Source organism: Zosterops lateralis, assembly GCF_965231275.1.
Source record: "Zosterops lateralis genome assembly, chromosome: 8".
Lineage (NCBI taxonomy): Eukaryota > Metazoa > Chordata > Aves > Passeriformes > Zosteropidae > Zosterops > Zosterops lateralis.
Window position 1 is genome coordinate 1,838,747 of NC_139768.1, and position 22,405 is coordinate 1,861,151.

The window sequence follows — 22,405 nt, forward strand, 5'->3', positions numbered from 1 at the left end:
GGACAGTGATGCCCTGATCTAAAAAAAAAAAAAAACAACAACCCTGCAAACTTTGTACCATTTGTCTGTCTGTAAGAGATGAGTAATTCTCAAATTTGAGGGAGGTGATGGAAGACATTAGTAGTTCAAAAGGTTAGTTAAATGGTCATGGGATACAAGACTAGGGATACAAGACTAGATTATTATCATTCATTTCAATATATTTGATGGAATTTATATGGGCTCACAAGACTGTGACAGGCTCTTCACAGCCATGTCAGTCCGGAGTGCCACATCTCATCCCACTGCCCTCGGTGGGAGCAGGACTGAAGTGCTGTTTAACACCTGGGGTAAATTTCAGTCAAGCAGGACCAACACTGCATTGGTGTTGGAAAAGGTGATGGAAAAGGCTGAACAAATGTTTTTTTTTCTTTGCATAACTGTGCTTTTCCCTCAGTAACCCAGCCTGCTACTATGTTTGCAGCTGCAGGTTCAAACATAGTAGGTTTTACGCTCTCCGTGTCAATGCGCGCCTTCTTAAGATGCTTCTTGTTTTATTTAATTGACCTCTAATTAGTACCCCTGTTGAGCATGCCCCGGTGGCTCCCAGTTCTGCTGCTCCTGCTGCTTCAGCACCTCAGCCTGCTCCTGCTGCTCCAGGCACAGCCAGCCCGATGACAGCACCAGCCAGCACCTCCCTAGTGCAGGAGTCTTTCTCATCCTCCTTCCAAAGGTAACGCTCCATTGCTTCGTTCCCCTCTGCCTTTGGAAATGCTGCATACACATTCTTGCCTTAAGAATGTCGTATGGAAAGCTGTAACCTGGTTTTAGAGATTTTGCTTTTATATTTTTTTTTAATATATATATTTTTTTTATATATTTTATATATATTTATTTTTATACATACATTTATTTATATAATTTTTATTTATTTTTATTTATTTTTATTTATATATATTTATTTATATTATTTTATTTTTACTTATTTATATTTATTTTTATTTCATTTCAATATATTTTTAATTTTTTATTTATTTCTATTTAATTTTAATATATTTATTTTTATTTTTTTATTATTTTTTATTAATTTTTATATATTTATTGTTTATTTTTTTAAATATTTTTATTTATATTTTGCTTTTATATATTTTGGGGAGTTTGGGTTTTTTTGTTGTTGGGTTTTTGGGGTTTTTTTTATTTTCTTTTTTTTTTTTATTTTGTGATATGTTGTTGGTGTTTGCATAGAATTTGCAAAATAAAACTGCCATAATAAAAATAACTTCCATTTTCAGAAAGTGAGTGAGTCTGGGCTTAAAATTAGAAATGCTTTTACACCACTTAAAATAAAACCTAAACAACTCCTCATAATAGCTGCAGCAAATGAAGATCCTTTTAGTAGTGTTTCTGCAGTAGAACAAGAAATGGAAAATCAGAAACTGTCATTTACTCACATGAATTGAGCTTACTGTGTCACAGCAGATATCAGTGAAACATGGTGGACACTTGATGATTGACTTGCTCTGTAAGTTAAATCAATTCATTTCTGTTAGATTTATCTAATCTTTTTTTTTTTTTCCTAATAAGAATTAGCCTTTGAGCTGAAGAAAGTTTCAAGGAGATGCATTCCCAACACTTGTAGCACAGTGGGAGTTACAGTTGTATATTAAAAACTGTCAGCTTGTGAGGAAATGTGTGGTATTTGTACAGCTGTCACTTACATTACAGTAATTTTGGAGACAGTGAGTTCTTTTGGTACACAATATTCTTTTATCTTTGGGTTTTGCTACATGAATATTCTGAAAATACGTCTATTTTGCTTTTAAAAGCCAACCAAAACCACACTTCCAGTAATATAAACGACTTTAATTGAGACCTCAGCAGTATCATATTTTGGGTATGTATAAATGGAATTGGAAATGTTCTCTTGGCTCTACTTGATTAATTTTTGCTAATTGACTTGCATTATGTATATATACCAACTGATTATTTTCTCACTTTAGTCAGTTTTCACTTAGCCATGACCTACCAGAATACAGTGGTTTTATTCCAGTGCCTGAAAATCCATCAATCAGACAGCAAAGGAGATTTAAATAAGGTCTTATGCTCTGATTCAGAACTGGCCTGAGAGGGCACTTCCACATAAAATAACGACAAGATTTAAGTAATTTTTATCCCTCAGTTGAAACTATAGCATGAAGAAAATGTATTACCTAGTATCTGCTTCAGACAAAAAAAATGCCTCTGCTAAACTAATCATTCCAATTTCTTCTGGTTTCAATAGCACAATCTTCTGCCTGGGACTGCTTGCATAGTAAAATTTTTATCTTGTATTTAGACTCAAACATCTTCAGATCTTTCAGATAAAAGCATGTATCCTTGACAAAAGTCCTGTCCTGTAATATTGTCTTTCTTAGTTATCGATAGAGTCTGGTTTTAAATTTTTTCCATAATGTGTGCATTTTACCTTGTGTTCTGTAGGAGTGTGCTTGGTTGTGCTATTCTTTAAGTCTGCAGATGTGTGCTACAGAAAACCTGTAGCTCATGGAGCAGCCTTCCTGGCTGACCTTGGTTCTGATGTCATGATTTGTGTCCCAGTGAAATTATTTTGTTCATGCTTTCAATGCTTTTATGTGTCTCCTGCAGAGTTCTTGCAGCCCCCAGCTCTCTTTCCCAGCCTAAGCCTTTCCATGGGCCCAAGAACATGTCATTAGCAGCTTCCACTATTTCATCTGCTATCTCATCTCAGTCTAGGTATATCTGTAAACCTCTCTTCTTTGAACCTAATCGGTTTTGATTTTGTATTATGCTCTTTGACATGAGGTTTTCAGTTTCTGAAGGGATTGACTTGGCAGAGAAAAAGGAATTGCCCCTTCCTTATCTTCTATGTGACAACCCAGCCAGGAAACATGTTAATGTAGGATATGTGACCACAAGGTCTTCTTGGAACACAAGTGTTTCACCTGGTTGGTTTATGCTGCTTTTGCCATCCTGAAATGAAAATATTTGTCTAGAGACACTGGGTGAGAATGATGGACTTTTTTTTTTTTTTGGTGAAAACAGGATGACAGGAATGTTTTATCACTAGAAAGAGAGAATGCTGCTTTACTGCCTCACTTCCAAGCCTTTTCACTGCTTTCATAACACTTCGACAACTAACAGAGGAAAAAGCAGTAGATTGTAAGACTCATTTGAACACAGTCTTCAGAAATAGTGAAAAATTAAATCAGCAATACATTTGAGATTGTAATTATCCATGTGTGTTTTATATTAAAAAATAGTTAGGAATCACCCAAAGGTGATGTTTGATATTGACAAAGAGCACAAGTTTGAAGGCTTCACACCAAGAAGTAAAATGGTCTTTCTCAAGAGAATCACAGAACATTAAGTGCTTGGCACAGACAGTACTTAATAGCAGTTTGGTTGGCTTCACATCACTGAAACCAATGCAAAACTGAAATGGCTACAGAACAAAACATCACAAGAGTTTTCAGTTATAGGATGTGAACATGTCTGTAACCATGGGTATCACATAGGGGAAGTAATCCCAGTGTGGAGCTGATAAAACATAAGAAATAAAATGAGCTGCTGATGAGTGGAAGTACACCAATTGTAACTCTAGCTTCAAGAAGCCCCTTGTACTCAGGTAGGGTTTCTTGCCTTCTAAGCAATAATAACTGCATATTTGAGTTGGATTAAACACTGGCATGCAAAATGTAGTATTTCTCCTGAGCTACAGAAAACACTTGATTTTAGGGTTTCTCTCAGCTGAAGATTGAAATATCTCCATAAGCCAGAAGATGAAATTAAATGGAAACTTTGGTGATTGCTGTGGCCAGACAGAACACGTCTATTCTTGTTTCACCAGTCTACATCTTAGGACACATCCAAATCTTTCCTAAGAGCTTGTTTTCATTTCTGCCGTGGAAATCATGGAATCATTGAATGGATTGGGCAGGGAGGGATCTTGAAGATCATCTAGTTCCATGGGCAGGGACAAGTTAAGCAACAATTATGTGTAATTCACACATAAACAGCTAATAAATTAGTATAAAGATAACCAGTACTTGCTGACACTACTTGCATGTCTTCATTAGAGCTAATGTAATACTGGTTTTTGATTGAACTTTTTTCCATTTCCCTTAAATTTCATATCCATTTAATGGGAAAAGGGAAGCAAGTGTGAGCCTCGAAACCATATAAATTCATTTATAATTATGTACTGATATGAACTAATCAGTGTGAAACAAAATTTTAATGAGGATAAAAAGATGACATTGAGCTATTGAGACATTTGAATTGAAAGTAAATTAGTAAATTGGCGTGGACCATTGCTGCTTTTCCTGCTCCTCTGAAAGGAAGTGACTTGTCTGGGGAGGCTGTGTCTCCACTCTTGAAGGTTTTCAAGACACCACTGGCTAAAACATGGAGTAGATGGTCTGACCTCAGAGCTGGCCTTGCTTTCAGCAGGTTAGATCAGATTCTTCCTGAGACCTCCACAGTTCTGTGAATCTGCCAAAACCAGCTGTCCATTTCAAAAAGAAATGTTTTCATCAGACTCCTAAAACCTCTTGCTGGCACAATTATTTTCTCAACTTTATGCAGTGCTGCTTTGTCAATGGATGACACAAGTGTGATGCTGTCATCTGCTTCCCTGTTACCAGCAGGCAAATGTTACTGCCTTGGCTTCTGCAAGTCTTGGGACATAAGGGCAAATCAGAGACTTGTAGGACCTGTAAAAATTTGGTTCCCTAATAATCAAGTACAAGAAGAAAACTGTGGTTGGTTGGTTGGTTGGTTTTGGATGGCTGCCTTGCAGCTGGAATAAGTTCTTTATCTTGGTGCACTTCTTCCATGTTTGTTTTAAAAAGTTTTGTGTATTATAGCTGGTGTATTCAATTGTAAAGGACTAAAACTGGCTTCTAAATTGATTTATAATTCAAATTTTTGAGCATCTGGTAGTTTTCAATTAGAAATTAGACAATGCTTTAGCATGCCAAAATACAGACTTAAAAATCCAGTTTCGGCTTAACATATACCAGAGGAATACTGAGCATTTAATATAATTTTATTTCAAAATAAAATATGGATGACCTTAATGACAGCACTGTTTTACAGGATGGGGATATTCTCAGGTAGATGAGGCTGAGATTTTATCACCATTATTCCAGTGTTTGGTGGCTTTTTCCTTTTAGATGCTTTAAAAAGATTGACCAAGAAAACACAGGAGGATTTCTTGATCAATATCCTTAACTATTTAAATCTGATTTTAAACTTCAGTAGATCCAGTTCTATAGTGACTTAGCTTTTGTGAGCCTATGCATAACACTTAACATTAGTAAAATCTTTATAATGTTCCTGACGAGGAGTGTTTGAAGTAAATCACTAATCTTTAACGGAGTGTGTTACTCTTTTACATCTGCAGTGAAATTTGACTTACTGTTATCTCTTCCACTTACAATCTTATTTAAAAGAAGCAAGCACAGCAGGAGAATTTTGAATAAGCTTGAAGTTCTTGAGGGATGGGTTATTCCATGCAGAGGGTTAAAGCAGGGCACCCCATGCAAAAGCACTCCAGGAACACAAAACCAGGAGAAACAACGGAAAGAGTTACAATTATGCTTCTAAAAGCCAAGTGTAGCTTCTGATCTGGAGATTTTAATCCAAGCACTGTGTCCATGGTAATGGGAAGAAAAACTCTTCTCCAGAAGTTGGGAAAATAACTGGCATAAGGCAGACTCCTGGTGATTCTGGGAAATGTGGCCGTGCCCCTGTGGGATGGGATTGATGCCCTGGAGCCCTGCACTGCCCTGCAGACAGGAGCCTGTTCATTCTCCATTCTTTCTCAGATCATACATTGTGCAGGCTTTCAAGTACTTCCTCTATTTGCATAAATGACTCATTTGTGTTCTGAAATTTTGCTGTTTCCTCAAGAAAAAAAAAATCTACCTGTTTGCCTAAGACTGTAGCAGTAGAAAGGTTTTGCAAGGCAAAAATTGAACATGGTGGGTTGATGTTTTTGCTTCAACTACACCAGCCTGTCCTTTCCATGGGGTTGTCCGAGCTGCATCATGAGCTGGGGCACTTCCCTGATCTTTGGCCTTTGGTTCATTCAAGGTTTGCTTTTCAGATTTGATGCATGTAAATTTATGACACTGAGACAAATCCCTCATGTTTTGGTGTTCTTTTGCTAATAAAAATAATCGGAGTCCACAACCAAATAACAAGACCAGATGAGAGTGACTTCTGGAAGAATATACTCAGCTCATTGACTTACGTTACCACTCTTCAGGTTTCACTGTTGTTCCCAGCTTAAATAAGAAAACAAAACGTAATGTAATACTCATATGATTAAAAACATGTACATGCTGTTTATTTTAGCATTTAAGAGCACTTCTTACTCATAAGAAATTCATGGTAGGGCAAGATATCCCAATTGTTTGTGTATATTTTTTTTGAAATGCCACTTTTGTCTCATTTTAGTTTCAACCGGCATTCTTCCACCTCCATCAGCTACCAGTCAAAGCAGAGGTATAAAAACGTTTTGTGCAGCTCTTCTACCTTAAAAGCTCTTAACAAACCAGTTTATTGCTACTAGTAGCCATCTAGTGAAGCGTTAACATAAAAATGATCTGCTTAGAAATATTGACTCTTTCTTTTTCTGACAACTAATAGTTTTCAGAGCCGGTATTTAATTTGCTGCCTGTCACATTGACTGCCATTGACTGCTACAGATAAATTCAATAAGGTTGCTTTCACTGCTTTTTTGATATGCCAGTGCTTCTTGATTCATTAAAGCATCTGTGGTCCTTACAACATCTTTTTATTCTTTCTTAATTTCCTTCTTTTTTTCTTGTTTCTTTCTTTGTTTTTGGTTCTTTTAATCACATGCCGTTTCCTTTTCTTCAGCAGAAATTCTGATAAATCTTTTATTTCACTAAACCCTTAATGATGTAGTGTAACACTTTATTTCTCTTTGACAAGCCTTCTTATCTTCCTTACTGTATTTAATATGCATCAAACACATGTTAAAAGGCTTCAGTACTTCTTTTAATTTTGCTGTGATTTTGGTACTGTGAATGGGGGGTGTGTTTTGGGGCTTTTTTTCAGCTTCATTTCCCTGAACACAAGGAAATCTGGGGTATGGTTTTACTATACTATTACATTTGGGAAACACTTGAATTTCAGATAACCATTTTTCTTCATGGCAGTCTAAGTATTACTAATCTGGTTCAGAACTTGTTTATTTATTTTGTGCTTTAGGAGAGATTCAAATGAGTCTTTCTTACCACTGGACATGTGCTCGTGGGAGTAGATTTTCCTGACTGGGTGACATTTTCAGATTAAGGCATCAGCAAATAGACAGTAAGAATGGAAACGAGAAAGTTTTACAGTGCTTAGAACAGCTTAGGCAGTCACAGAACCACAGCACGTTTCACAACAGAATTTACGGTGAATACAAACCCACTAAAATAGTTTATCTTGGAGAGTCGTGTTCACTCACGGTGTAGTGGACCCAAATCCAGGCCTAAGCCCTGGACTAGGGACAGAAATAATTAGCTGTAGCCACTGTAGCAATAGCTTAAGTTTCTAGGTCTTGCTAAATAGACAAACTAAATTAGCCTGAGGCAGCAATGCTGTGCAAACTAGATCTATGGTAGAAACACTCTCAGAGCAGCAAAAAGCTATACTGAGGACAGGTTTACTTTGTTCAAAATGAAAAATTGAACGTTTCCATTTCTCAGAATGTTTCTTACCTGTACCAGAAGAAATCTGCTGGGTTTGCCACGTAAGATTATAACGTGTTTTCTCCGGATGGCATCTGTTTCCGCTGTTAAAGAAAGTAAAGTCAAGATGGACCAAGAGTCTGAGAAAGCTGAATGCTTCTTTTTACGTGCTGACAAATATTTTGCTATAGACAAACCCACTATGGAAATAACTCCTTAATTGTCAACACAAATAGATGGGGATCTAGTTCATAGGGAGAGTGACACTGAAGGGGAAAAAAAAAAAAAAGCAGAACTGTGTTTTCAGGGTGAGTCAGAAGGATGTTCTGTGATTGAATAGGTTTTTCTTACTGCACGTATCTCGTTATCTGTTGCTTCCCTTCTTTGTACTTCTTTATTCTCTGTTGCTTGCTTTGACTGGAATGCTCTTTTAGCAGTCTGTGAAAACAGAATCATCCCAAGTGACTGGCAGATAGAAGAGGCATGTTTTTAATCTGTTACTGGAATCAAACTGAGAATCACCATCTAAGCCATAAAATAGAGAAAAACTGCTTCTTACTGATGTTTGGAATCCTGAGCAAATGTTTTTATTCCAGGACTGCAAGAAACTGCATCATAATATTGCATAGAATAGGTTTTTTTAAAGGATGAATCTGAACATTAGGAAAATTATTGTAAATTTTGGTCACAGTCTAAATAGGGAAAAGAATTAGTTTCAGAAAAAAATTTAAAGGTCATTTCAATACTTTTGAAAAGAGTATGACACTATATTAGCATTTGTAATAGTAGTAATTGTGCTGAGCAAGTATATTTTTAAGTCCAGATATCCCTCATTGATTTATCTTAGACAAGACCAAGCCTTTTTGTTTGCAGAGGAACAGAAAACACAAACTTCGTGTGCAGCTTTGTGAAGTCTGATCCCTTGTTAAACTGAGAGTTTCAAATTTGTCATATTTCCTCAGCAAGCTATTTTCTGTGACAACAACAGCCAACTTGCCATTACTTAAAATCCTTATTTGACTAATTTTTCTTTCCGAAGAATTGTCCAAGCCTTCCTTAGCAATGACAAAGACTGATGAATCTCCCAGCAGTCTCTCTGTAGTTCTCACAGACAGTTCCTCTTGGAGTGCTCTGGACGCTGCCAGATCTGTTACCTCATGATCAGTAACTTTTGCTGTTTATAAAGCTTTTCACACCTACATTTTGCTTTTAGAAACACAACCCAGTCCTATACACCAATGCCAGTTTCTGGAAGCTACAGTGAAAGTCCTGCTCCTTCTGCTGCTTCAAAAAGAGTTGTTACTACTGCCAGCATAAAGCCCTCTGTCTACCAGCCAGGTAAGGAGCCTTCAGAGTACTGAAAAGATTCAGAAAAAAATGCTCACACATTTCTTTTGTAGAAAGCACACATTTTGTACCAGAAAGTTTTTATACCTGTGGGACTAAATGTTGCTAGTTTTGCCTCAGATTATCTGAAGACTGAGGATTATCTTGTATTTGTATTCTGCTTCAGAGTTAAAATGTGGAACAGACGGAGGGAAAAGTAAAAGCAAGGGAAAAGTCTAATGAAAAATGTATAGCCTGATTTTTCAGAAGAAATACATTTGAAAAATAGCACAGTGTATCCAATTAGGAGCCCAGTGACACCAGAGAATTGATAGAATGGCTAAAAAATGCACAGTTCAGGAAGAAGGTAAAGTAAGTGGAGTTTTTGCAAAATAGATAAGACTATATATTGAATTTCTCAAACTTAGGCTTATAGTTGTAATAAAGAATGTGGTATTAAAGCACCTATTATGCTTTAATACCTAAAACACCTAACACCTAAATATTGCATTTCCCAGAGATCTGTTAACTTAAGGAATATATTTGGTTATTTATTCACTTGGAAAATATACTCCTTGATATTATTTAGGTTCCCTTGGTATTAATGTGTTACAAATGGACTGAGCTTCTAAAACCATTGATGACCAAAATGTGAACATTCAAACTGAATGAATTAAATGAGGCAGCAATATAAGTCTAAAGGCAGTTCTGTTTCAAATTAAGGTTTTTCTGATCTTAGCAAGAGAATTAAAGAGTCGATTTATATCTTTACAGTCAAATAAATATGAGAAGGCCGAGAATTCCAACAGACAGAGTTTACTCTGTCTTCTGTAATGTTCTATTTCTGGATCTCTGAAATTAAACAAATGTAGGAATTTTAGACATAAAGCAGACAGACAAATCAATTGATCTTTTATGTGAGACATAAAGGTAGAAAAAGTCAAGTCAGAGCTCTCATGAGCTATTTAAGGGTCTCAAAGTAAATAAACCTTCAGCTCCTCCTCATTTGCTTTTGGTTAAGTGCACCAGTGTATACCATGTTCTCACTCAAGGCAAATGCTATTATTTTTGATTTGAAAAGATGACAGCAGCAGATTTACTTCTATAATTCAGAAGAGAGCAAACTGTGGCAAGTCAAAATATCTCCTAAATACACTGACTGATGTTAAGCCCTGTGTTCATTTGGGGAAGTATAAATTCCAGTTCAATATACAAACCTGAAATAGAAATACATAGAAATACATCTGCAGCTATTTCCAGTTACTGTCTGGATCTGGTAAAATCAAAGCTGGCTGTTGAAATCTACTTGGAATAAGAGGAAAGACTTTTGTTTTCTCCTGGGTTGGGCATCTTCTGTGCACTTCCTTACATTGCTGGTGTTCCTTGCAATTCCTTATGCTGCTGCTCTTGAGCCTCATTGCCTCTCAAAAGAGGCTTAAATAGTTGGCAGAGAAAGAAAAAGTCCTCCTGTACTGTTTAGGAGTTTGAAATGTCCAATAAGGGATTCTGAAATCCCTCTTCATAATACAACCATAAAGTGACTCAGGTACAAGAGAAGTTCCAGGCAAGGATTTTAGTGTAGATGTTTGGTTCTTGTTTTGGTACCTTTTTTAAGTGTTCTATATTTGATGTAGTAGCACTTCAGAGTGGGTTTGGAACATGAGCTGGCCTGGGAGACAGTTGCAGAGCACTTGGGAAGAAACAGAGGAAATCACATTTCCTGTCACAGATGGCAAAATCAATAGTCCTTAGAAACAAACCACCAAGACAGAAAACTTCCCTGTCCAACTCTGTCAATGGCTGGCTTCCCTTGGAAATGTGGGGCACCAACTTCCAGACTAAAACACCAATCAACAGGCTTATATATCCAATATAGAGACACCTGAATCTGTCAGTGAGAGGATTTACAAGGCTAGTTTAATCTGTCAGATTGAAAAAAAAAAAACAAGAACCAAATAAACAGGAAAAAGTCTCAAAATGAAACTGCACTGTTGAGTATTGGGCTCAGATGGGGTTTATCAGGCAGTCTAGACTTTCCCTAACCAAACTCAGGTGGGAAATCCGCTGCTGCTAAAGATCTTTCGTTTTTTCTAGTAGAGAAAGCTGTGAACTCTGAAATCTTTTCCCTAAATTTCATAACCCATTTTTTTAAAGGAGCAGACTTCTCTTCTGAACAAGGCCCACTAGATGGCAGAGCGTACCTGGATATTCCTTGTAGGCTTTCCCAGACCAGGATAACCTTTCACACATCCCAAGCAACTCCAGCTCCAGTTCTGTTAACACGATACCTAAATGTAAGAAAGCAGATCTTTCCTTTTAAATCCCTAAATCCAGCTGGCCCTACTTGTGTATGCAAAATTGATCAAGTGTAAAGGCCTGATCTGCTCTTTTAGGAATTCCTAGAGAGATTCCCACAGTTCTTAATGAACTTTATATTGAATCTTGAGCACCTTCAATACTAAAAGAGCAGGTTCCACACCTTTATTTCATTTTTAGTTCCCTTGAACAGGAACAGTGTCTCCCTATAAAACATCATCTGCTTTGTCTGTCATCCATTCTGTACTGTAAGAGGATATGGGAAAACTTTGGGCTTCAAGGATGTGGCCACTACATGTAGAATAAGCCATATCAGTTGTGGTTATTAATTTAATTTGTTACTGGAAATAATAAAGAGTAACACTTACATCATCTACTAACAAAGGGGCGGGAAAAAAGGAAAAAATAATGTTCTCACAGTGCAAGTCACTGTGTGACCAAAGCATTTGAGACTCCATAAATCTTTGCTTTACTAAATGAGTCTTGGTATTGTGCCTTTTTGTCTGGAGAGAAAATTGCCATAGACCATAAATGAAGAGCTGAGGGGGAGAATTCCAACTTCCCCAGAAGCAAAGCATTGGCTTGTGCCAGCCCCTGTTAAGAGAGACCTCTTCTCCTGCCATTCTCGGGATAACAATAATCCCATTCATTCTGGCCTCTTCTAAGAGAATGTCAGGGCTGGGAGAAACAAGGTGGTGGAGGCTCAGTTGCTGAGTTATTTGAAATATTCATTTTTTAACAGTTAATGGTCAATTTGTGCAATACTGGTATTTTGAGAATATGTTCTCTGATATACTAAATCTGATATTTTAAGAATATATTCTCTGATATACTGAATCTTTGTACTTTTTTAGCAGCAAACAGCCCCCTTTTTCTGCTGATTCATGTTGGAAGACTTTTTGAAGTACATAAATGTTCAAAGTGAATGGGTATGGCAGTAGCTACTAGGACAAAAGAATTATTCATATAAGCTCAGGGATGTAGTTCTAAGAAAATAAGATAATTCCCTTTTAATAACAATTGCTAAAATCCCTAAATTAGTGAAATCTTTCTAATATATTGCAGTGATACTATTTTGAAGCAATAGTAATTGCACTTTGTTCACAGGAGGAAAATGTATTGTAATAAATCAAGCCTATAAAATTAAATTATAACAGCTGAAAAGAGAACTCAGAGCAGATGCAAACACCCAGCATTTGTCATTTTGCAGTGATTCCTCCAGTACTTTCTTCTAGTAACTGAAAAAAAAAATGCTGTTTTATTTTGCTTTTCCTTTTTCTGTTTCTTTATTTTACTGCAGCAAATAGAAAAGAAAGACTGAAAAGAAATAAAAGTTAAAGAGAATGTAGTGAAGTGAGCTGAAGTCACCTTGCTTAATTAGCCTGATAGGTGGGAGCCTTTTGAACTCACCAATTAGAGGTGAAATATTAACTTCTAATTTTGCCTAACTTAATACCCTAATACATAAATAGCAAGAGCCTCAGGATCTAAAGAGATTGCATATAAACTCTGTTCTGAAAGCTTTAAATACTGTTTACCATTTCCAAGTTAAAAAAAAAAAAAAAAAGAAGAAAAAAAAAAGAAGCCTCAAGCTAAGGTGGGATAGAGTTTCATGAAGCAGAAACATTGTTGATGCTGTACCATAAGAAATTTTTATCAAGAAAATGCACTAGATTCAACCCCGACCTCAATAAAAAGATCACAAAGGTGATCCCAGTGCGTTGATATATATGCAATTTAAGCACTTGCAAATTGCCAATAATCAGTGTAAGTAATTATGTGGCAGGGTGTGGGCTGAGGGAGGGGTGTTAAGTCGAACATAATCTTCTCAGCACTTAATTATTCAGAAAGATCCATGTTACTTCCTTGGCTGCAATACCTCCTGCAAGCCCCTTTAACCTGTACATGTTGTATTCGGTCACGATTTTCTTGGTGCTGGGAACTACTGTGTGAAATGTTTGCCCAGACTGCCGAGAACTGGCTTCTGTTCCCAAACCTGCGCTCTGTCACTGGGGCAAAACACTTCAGCTCTCCAAGCTTCTTTTCAATCATTTGCTTTGTTTTCCTTCAAAGGGAAACTGCTTTTAGTGCTCCTGTGCTTGGCAAAGCGAGGCTGTTTCTTGGGCAGTAACTTCGGTCCTACATAATGCAGGATCCGAGGTTTTGAAAAGAGCAGAGCTGGGAAAACTTGTCAGTATGTGCAGCCCCCGGCTCCTGGTTATTTTAATGTGATAAAGCTCCACCCAAGATCAGAGCCTGGTGCACACAAACAGAGACAGGCTGCACTGAAGGTTTTGTGTGCTGGTCAGAAGGGTGGAAGAGAGGAAGGATAAAACTCTGGTTTACACACAGGAACTGAGGGCAGACACATTTTGCTTTGCCCAGAGTTATACAGGAAGTTTGTGGCAGAGCCAAGAGCTGAACTGAGATCAGTCCTAACCACAAGCCTGGCCTTCCTCTAAGTGCTGTTGGCTTTATCTTGCTGGCCCTGTGAGCTGAATTGTCTCCCTCAGTATTGCTGCCAGTGCTCTCTAGCTCTGTGTTCCCTGTGGGAGCCTGTTTCTCTTCAAAAACCTAGGAATAAACCTACAAATGATAGATAACAGTGACATCTATAGAACGTGTTGTGTTTTAATAAATATATTGAGATCAAAAGTTTAGCATAACTCACTGAAATTCTGGGGAATGCTGTCTAAAACTTTACTATATTGTCTTGCTTTTCTATTTTTAACCTGTCTTAAACAGAGTATATGGCAGTCTTTGAAATTATCATAGAATTGTCCTATCCATTCCTACTAGAAAATGAAGAGATGCTCTTGACAATGGTCACCATGAGATCCGTAAAAGATTTCTGTAATCATTGTGTATTTAGTCACTGATTGTGCTGATACCCTTGGCTTCAGCCCAGGATAAATGAGCAACAACGGGACAGGCCATAATTAACAGTCACCTAAAGCTTTTATTGTGTGTGTCGTGGAGTACCCTTTGGTGAGTGTTGCTGTATTGACAGTAAAAGACTTTAAAATCCTTTTTGGTTTCTTTTGGGCTACTGAAAACAGCGCCAGCGCCGGCACCAGCCCATTCCTACATCCCTGCCAACACCGAGCCTGCCAGCCGCCCTCCCTGGGTAACAGATGACTCCTTCTCCCAGAAATTCGCACCTGGAAAGTCCACCACCACTGTCACAAAGCACATCCTGCCGAGGGGTGCTCCAGTGCCATCTCCTGCCCCGATTTCTGCTTACCCGTCTGCAGTTTCACCTTCTTCCCAGCCCCCTGCATTGGCCCGGGGCACAGTTCAGAGGGCGGAGCGGTTTCCAGCCAGCAGCCGGACTCCTCTCTGCGGCCACTGTAACAGCATCATTCGGTAAGGCCTTGGGAGCAGAAAAAAAAGTATCAGAGAGACTGGTTATTGTACATTAATATACAGTTCCAGAGCCTAAGAGTCTGGTAAATTACCCAGCAGGGATGTCTGTTGTCTGCTTCATTAATTTAACATTTCCAGAGCTCATTTTGTTGTTGTGTGGTTCACTTTTTTATCACTGCAAAGTTATACATGCTAATTGTTGGGCTCTTGGATGCTGCAGCAAATCCCTGCTTGATTTTAAACAGGTTTCTGGTCCTAAGGTTACCCTTTGAAGGAGGTTGTTGAGGAGAATTAGGGGGCTGGGGGCAGAGGGGGGGTTGTGGAGAGGAAAGGAAGGAGGCATCGGTTTGGAACAGCAGCCAAATGTAATTGTTGCTTTTGTGTCTGGAGAAAGATAATGCCTACACTCTATTAGCAGTGATTCATAGCATGCCTCTCCCTTCTCTCCCAATTCATTCTGCTGGACCGGTGCCTGCTGTTAGCCTGTGCACTGCTACCCAGCTTCAAGTAATCCATGGTTAATGACAGTCTTCCCCTCTAAAAGGAGCTGGTTTGGTGATGTGGAACTGCTGATTATTGCCCTTTATATATTCTAGAATGGAAATACTCCAGTAATAATCACTGTTATCTAACTGCAATCACCAGAGTCAATCACCAAAACGAATTTAATGTGCCTTCCACGTAAGAAACAGCAAGTTGTCACTGGATAGTCTGATATTTGTAGAACATGCTGCATGCAGGGCTCTCAGATGGAAAGAAGGCAGGAGACTTCAGGAGCTGTTATGAGGTGTGGGTGTGTAAGGATGGAAATCTGCCTGTTATTTCGTGCTTTCAAATAGTAGTATTATCTTCTGTTGCCTTTGGCCTTTTGCTCTTGTCTTTGTATCTGCTTACAAAGACCACCCATAGCTAAGCAGATATGAAAACAATTGATTTTTCCAACAGTTGTCTGTAAATGCAGTGTATGGGATCAAACAATAATGAAATATTTTAACCAGTGTGTTTTCAGTGATGGCCTTAAAAAAGACCACTTCTGTTGAGGTTTCTGAGTGTTACTTTAATATATACCTCATGGTTCAAGTAGCTTCTTACACCTGTACATGGTGTCATGACAAAGTGGGTTTGCAATCGGGGCCATTCAACCTTTTTTTTTTTTTTTTTTTTTTTTGGCCAAACAAATAAGACAATTATGATTGTTTGCAGAGGTCCTTTCCTGGTAGCCATGGGTCGCTCCTGGCACCCAGAAGAATTCAATTGTGCTTACTGCAAGACATCCTTGGCTGATATGTGCTTTGTGGAGGAGCAGAACAGTGTGTACTGTGAGCGCTGCTACGAACAGTTCTTTGCACCGACCTGTGCCAGATGCCACACCAAGATTATGGGGGTAAGAGAACAAACAACATTAACCCTTTCTGCAGCTCCCTGGATCCCTGGAATAGTGAAATAAATAGTGATGAAACAGTGAAGAGTGAAACAGTGTAAGCTGCAAATTTAGATATTTTATTTTTTTTTCTTTTAAGACTTATTTCCCAACTTGTTGATTATTTCAGAATGAGAAATATATCAATTTATAATAATTTTTATCCATTTGAAGTCTTGGATATTTCTGTACCTTATTGAGCTCGTAAAATATGTAATCCAGGTCCCATCTCACTGAGTGTAAAACAAGTAACACTTTCTGGATAGTTTTTTGCTATCTGATACACATTATGTTACTTTTCTCTCTCTCTTCCTTATAGTAAGAGACTTGAACTGGGTTTTTATTTCTTATACAGGACTTAGTCAAAATTTCAGTAGAGAAATCAGTGATATTGGGAAGAGGCCCATTGCTCTTGCTGCACCTCACTGTTAGCAGCACAGCTGTTGAGGAATTCTGCTGGCTTCTTGTAGTTAAGAAAACACAGACTAAATCAAAGACCTGAATTCCACACAGCCAAAAATACACGCCACTTTTGTCTTAAAGGACTCGTGTACAAGTAAATGTACAATTTAATTTGCTCTCCACACACCTGAGATGGTGGTGAGATTGGAATACCATCAGTAATTTTAGCAGTGTATTTATGCATGCAGTTGTGTATGTATTACTCAAATGAAGGAGCAAGGAGTCCCCCACTGGTTTTCCACTGCTCAGCTGTCACCTTTTGACATCTGTCTAAACATTGGCATTACAGATGCTCCTCTCTGCAGCTGCCAATTAGGGGTGGCAGCATCAGAATCCATGGTGGAGCTCTGACTCCAACCAAGTCTTGTTTGCTGTTGCAGCAGCAGGAGTAATTTACAGCAGAGTGCTGACCTAACCTACCTAATGAATGCTGGCACAAATCAGTTTCCCATTACGGATTTTCATCAGGAAAATAGCAAAGATGCCAGCTGCCTCTATTTATATTAATAAGATTTCTCAAGCTATTTTTGCTTCTTACCTCACTGAGGTTCATAAATGGATCCAAACCTATTTATCAGTGATAGTTGTTTTGCAAACAGTAACAGCAGTTAATGAATCTCAAATGGTGATTCTCTAATGAGATATATGGCAAATCTAAATTAGACTTGTTTTGTCTATTCACTGGATTGAAAGCATGGAAGAGGACTTCAATCCATTTTGTCATAATCAGTAGACATTAAAAACAATCTTTAAAAGAGAATCAGAGACTATGTGTATAATTGGAAGCAACATAAAATAGGATCTAGATTCTCAGCTGGAATAAATCAATGCTGTTTCCCTGAAGTTAACAAAGTTAATTTACAGCAGTTATGCAGCTGGCCCTTTGAAATGTGGGCTGTTGGACAGAGGTGCACTGACAAACATCATCCTGGCTACACGTTACTTTGACAAATTAGCAGGTGACTGTGCATCAGAGCCCAGTACAGCAGCTTTTGGACTGGGAAGACTTCTGTATGACAAAAGAACGAAGCAGGAATAGAGATTTCTCCATGCTGGACAGAAGTAAGAAGCTGATAAAATCTAGATGTTGAGGAGAACATCAGTTGCACAGAATTGGGGGTTTTTGTGATGAACACATGGCCTAGGAACAGACATGCTGACTCATTTTTACTAATCACATCAGTTAAAAGAACCTTTCCTTTTTTATTTTTTTAGATTTTTACCTTAGTTTGTGAATCGTTCTTGTAAGAAGCATCAAGAAATTACCCCAGAATCTAGATTATTTTGAAACAACAGATTTACATGACTTATTCCTGGTCTTAGAAAATTGCTCTTTGAAATTTATTTAACAAATCATACTCTTGCACTGAAGAGTTCATACTGGCCATGTCAAAACAAAGGAGAAAATAATCAGAATCTTTGTGCAGAATCTCTCCTGCAACTGTGACTGGGCATGTTGATACAAACTGCTGGCTGAACCATGTTGTTTCACTTTGGCAAGTACATTGTTCTAGAATGCTTGCAGTCCTATTTCCTCTTCCTTTCCAAAAGGGGCCCAATTTCTGTCATAATTGTTTCTTTTGAAGAGGGGAATGAGCTGATGCAGAAGAGAAGAATTCAGAGCATCTCTGCCTTGTGTTTGTTCTCCAGGAGGAAGTTGCAGGGCTGGCTGTTCTGCTGGAGATTTTTGTTTGTTTGTTTGTTTTGCAGGAAGTGATGCATGCCCTGAGACAGACTTGGCACACCAGTTGCTTTGTCTGTGCTGCCTGTAAGAAACCGTTTGGGAATAGCCTGTTCCACATGGAGGACGGGGAGCCTTACTGTGAGAAAGGTATGGCAGTCTGGGCAGTCCTGCACAGGAATTGTGTGCTTCATGTGCATGGAAACAACAGCTGGGGAACAGAATAATACCAGTTACACATCCAGCATGGATTTTGTTTCCACTCTGCACACATATAAGTGTAGTGCTCTCCAGTTAACAGGAGAGAATGGCAGAGGGCTGCTCTTTGCCTCCATGTCCACAGTGCCTTCCCTCACTTCTCTCCTTTATGCGTTATCATACTTTGCATTTCTTTCTCTACACATCTTCCCCTGTTCCACTTCCCTCCTTGGCAGATTCTGCTCACCAGAAATGAAAATTTAGTCTTCTAGGGCTGCCCACAGTCCCTCTGAGTTGCTGGGGCTGTGACCTGTGGTGCTGTTGCCTCACCCTAGAATTGTTCAGCCAACACTTATGAGAAGATAGCTCTGCACAGATGTGCAGCACATGGAAGTGCAGATTTTGCTTCCTGGCTGCTGCAACAAACAAACTTCTTCTTGCCAACTGAGAAAGCAAAAGGCCATGTTTTCCCAAAATGGTGCTTGCCATGCAAATGAGATGGCTGACAGAGTCAGGAAGGAGGTTGAGGTTTAAGTGGTATTCCCTCTGTATTCCCCTTGTGCATTCAGAGAGCTCCTGGCCTACTTCTCTCTGGAGCTTCCTTCCTTATTGTTATGCAATTCAAATTTTACAAGTCAGAGTAGCTCTTAGTGAAAAGCAAAAATGATACAGCAGGACTGACTGGGTACCTACCTTTTAAAACTGGGGATCTTGTAAGAACATCCAATAACTCTCATGAATTCCATATGCCTTTGGAATTTCCACTAATATTTTTCAGTGTGAAGCCTTTCCAAATCACACTTGATAAAGTAAAGATGGATTAATCAGCCAGCATGGGGTTTTCATAATGTTCTCTCTTTATGCAAAAAGAACATTAATCCAGGCATGGAAACTTGTAACATTCCCTTGTCATTAGACTCTTCTGTACAACCATATTTGTCCTGTGAATAGGTTCCACATATAATAAAGCCAATTTGAAAGTAATGTGAGAAATGTAACTTCAAATTCCATGGATTTTTTTGTATGTTTTCTACATTTGTGATGAAAAATGCCATACTAATGGGGTGTTTGAGTTTGTATTTAAATAATGAAAGAAAAGAAGCCAATTTCAGTAGGAGTGTTTCAGTAAATGTAGTAGGAAACTGAGCAAAAACAATCAAAACATTCATTGTCTGGAAAGGCTGTATTTCTCTTGGACTTAATATGTTAGGAGTTTGTTCTAAGTTTGCTTTTTGTTTTATTTTAGATTATATTGCTTTGTTCAGCACAAAATGTCATGGCTGTGATTATCCTGTTGAAGCTGGAGATAAATTCATTGAAGCTCTTGGACACACTTGGCATGACACCTGCTTCATTTGTGCTGTAGGTTCTACATCAAATACTCTCTCATTCCTTTGTACTCCTAAATTGTTTAGTAAAATCAGAAAACCTGAAAGCAATAATAACTAACGTGTGATTAAGGGTGCAGAGGGATGAAATTTTGGGTTTTATTTGCACTTGGAGAAGGATGGGAGTAATTTTTTCTTCCCCTCCATTACTTTTACTAGAATTATAAAATTAGACCATCAAAAGTGAGTGTTTTCTAACAAAACATCCAGTTTTAGATAGTACATACAGCAGTACAAACCACTGTTGCTGTTATTCTTTCCACTGTTTGCCAAATAAAGATAGAGCAAGACTGAAAATAAATTAACACCATACTGAACAGTGTAACCATAATCTTACTTACAAAGCAGTGAAGTTTGTATTTCCATGCTGAATGCTTGTTGAAACTTGCAAAAAGAAGTCTGTTTAGAGAGCAGGAATAGTAATTAGCATAGAAGTTGGTCAAACTCATCAATCTGTGGTGTGCACACAGCTCTAGAGTGTGGCCATGTTCCCACACTCTGCACACAAAGCAGAGAAATCCATATGATAAACAGTCCTTTCATCTGGTTCTAATACCACTGAGCAGCTCTGCAACATATTATTGCTAAAGTAATCATATCTAGAATCTCTAATTAGCTAAAAATAGCTGTTGGCCACCACACCAAACCGACAGTGACAATTTCTAATGTTTGTTTAAGTCCAAAATTTAGGCAGAATAGTTGAAAGTATAGAAATGTTTATAAATATATGAAGCTAAACGAGCTTTGCAAAAAACTGTCTTTGGAAAACTGAAGTCTTTTGGAAATTCTAACACAGAAAGGAACACTAAGAAAGTTTCCTTCATGAGCTAACAGCTCTTCATCACTTATAAATATTGATCACTTATAAAGACACTTTCTCTGAATATTTCATGTTCTTTTTTGCTTGTTCATTTGCCTTAGCTATCCTGTTTTCTGTGGCAGTGATAGTTTTATTATATGTTATTAATGTGCAATTCTCACAGTGGGGGTCTTTTTAAGGATCTAACTTGATTTCTTTCATTGGGTTAAATCAATAGCAAATCAATACATGACTCCTCCCAAAGAAATGCATGAGCAGAAGAGCAAGACAGCTGAAACTGATAATCACATCTTTCTCCCTTTTCTTTTTCCTTATTTATTGCTGATTGCACTCATTATTAATTCTAGGTATGCCATGTGAATTTGGAAGGTCAGCCATTCTACTCCAAGAAGGACAAGCCCCTGTGCAAGAAGCATGCCCATGCCATCAATGTTTAAAGGAGGAGTTGGTAGTCAGTGGTGCTGGGGTAAAACAGATGACTAACTGGGCAATCATAAAGTTGATAACCATGGCTAGCATTTCTCTCGGTAAAAGCTGGAAGTTGGTACTTCTCAAGTTTAACTTTATCCTCATTTGTAAATGCAGAACGTGCTTTTTGCAAAGTTCATACAATAACCTACTGAATGAACAGTCAAAACCAAAGGAACTGATGAACTAGTCCATTATTAGAGCAACAGTTGGGGGAAATACTGAAATTAACTAAAAACCGTAATATAAAATGTGCAAATATAGTTTTAAGTTAACTACCCACAGCAGTTTAGCAGTTTTACTGCTTAGACCACACACTGGTGTTTAAAAACAACTGGAAAAATACTTCTGTATTAAGTCATTTTCTTTCACAGCAAGAATGAGTAAGTGCCATATGTACAGTCATCTGTAGAACCAAAGGCTGTAGCTTTCAAAGGGAAATAAATAGATTAGGGCTTCCTCTAGGAAAAGTGACTGCTATTCCATTATGTTCTGGTGCTACCTCATAGCATCAGATATTTTAGATTCTTTCCAAGTAACAAGTCTGCCTTGAATCCATATGTAGCTGGGAAGCCTAGGTGACAATCCATAACAGTTTGAAAATAAAATGGTTGGGTCAGCCTTGCTAGTGCACTTGGCTTCTCTGTGCACAGCAGATAATTCACTTTCAAATGGTCATGGAAAAGGACAACTGGCTTTCTCTGAATTGCTCTTACATTGAATAGGATAGAGCTGGCTGCAAAGGCCAGCTTTTAATTCAAAACCAGTTCTCCTTTCCTCCTGTGGAATAAAAAAAGAGATTCAGTCTTGCTTTGGTTTCTAATTCCCACTGATAGCAGAGGGAGGTAGGAACCTACATCTGGACCTTCTCACTGGTGAACACAGAAGAAACACATCCATCTAGCACAGCTAGGTTGTGGGAAAAAGCTTGCAAAATTTCCTTACTCTATCCCACATAACTAGGAAAAAGGCTTTTTTTTTCCTATAGTGAATGAATGTTGATCAAAAATTAGTAAGGCAGCAGGCACAAACTCTTTTATTCCTTAGTTTAAATGCAACAAATCATGAATTGTAGCAGTATTTGCCATTGGAAAACAGTAGCTATGTTCCAACAATTAACATAACCATACAATCATCTTTTCTAATAACCATACAGCCATCTATCCTAATTTTGAGAACAACTTTCAAGTTATTCAAACAGTTATTTATAAAACTCTTTTTTTCAAAGAAGCAATACTTGTAGTACTGATAATACTT

The 22,405-nt window shown here is 38.0% G+C and overlaps 1 protein-coding gene across 1 annotated transcript; it reads left to right on the forward strand.

Annotated features, from left to right (window-relative positions):
- Positions 1-653: 653 nt before the first annotated feature.
- LOC310912415 (LIM domain-binding protein 3-like) lies at positions 654-21,944 on the forward strand (the record flags this gene model as incomplete). The annotated part of the gene is made up of 9 exons (XM_083866994.1): positions 654-712; positions 2,623-2,730; positions 6,460-6,507; positions 8,917-9,041; positions 14,405-14,711; positions 15,915-16,095; positions 18,304-18,424; positions 19,719-19,834; positions 21,028-21,944. The coding sequence occupies 9 exons, from the start codon at positions 654-656 to the stop codon at positions 21,115-21,117; spliced, it is 1,155 nt and encodes a 384-aa protein (XP_083723120.1). The 3' UTR covers positions 21,118-21,944.
- Between the last annotated feature and the right edge of the window lie 461 nt (positions 21,945-22,405).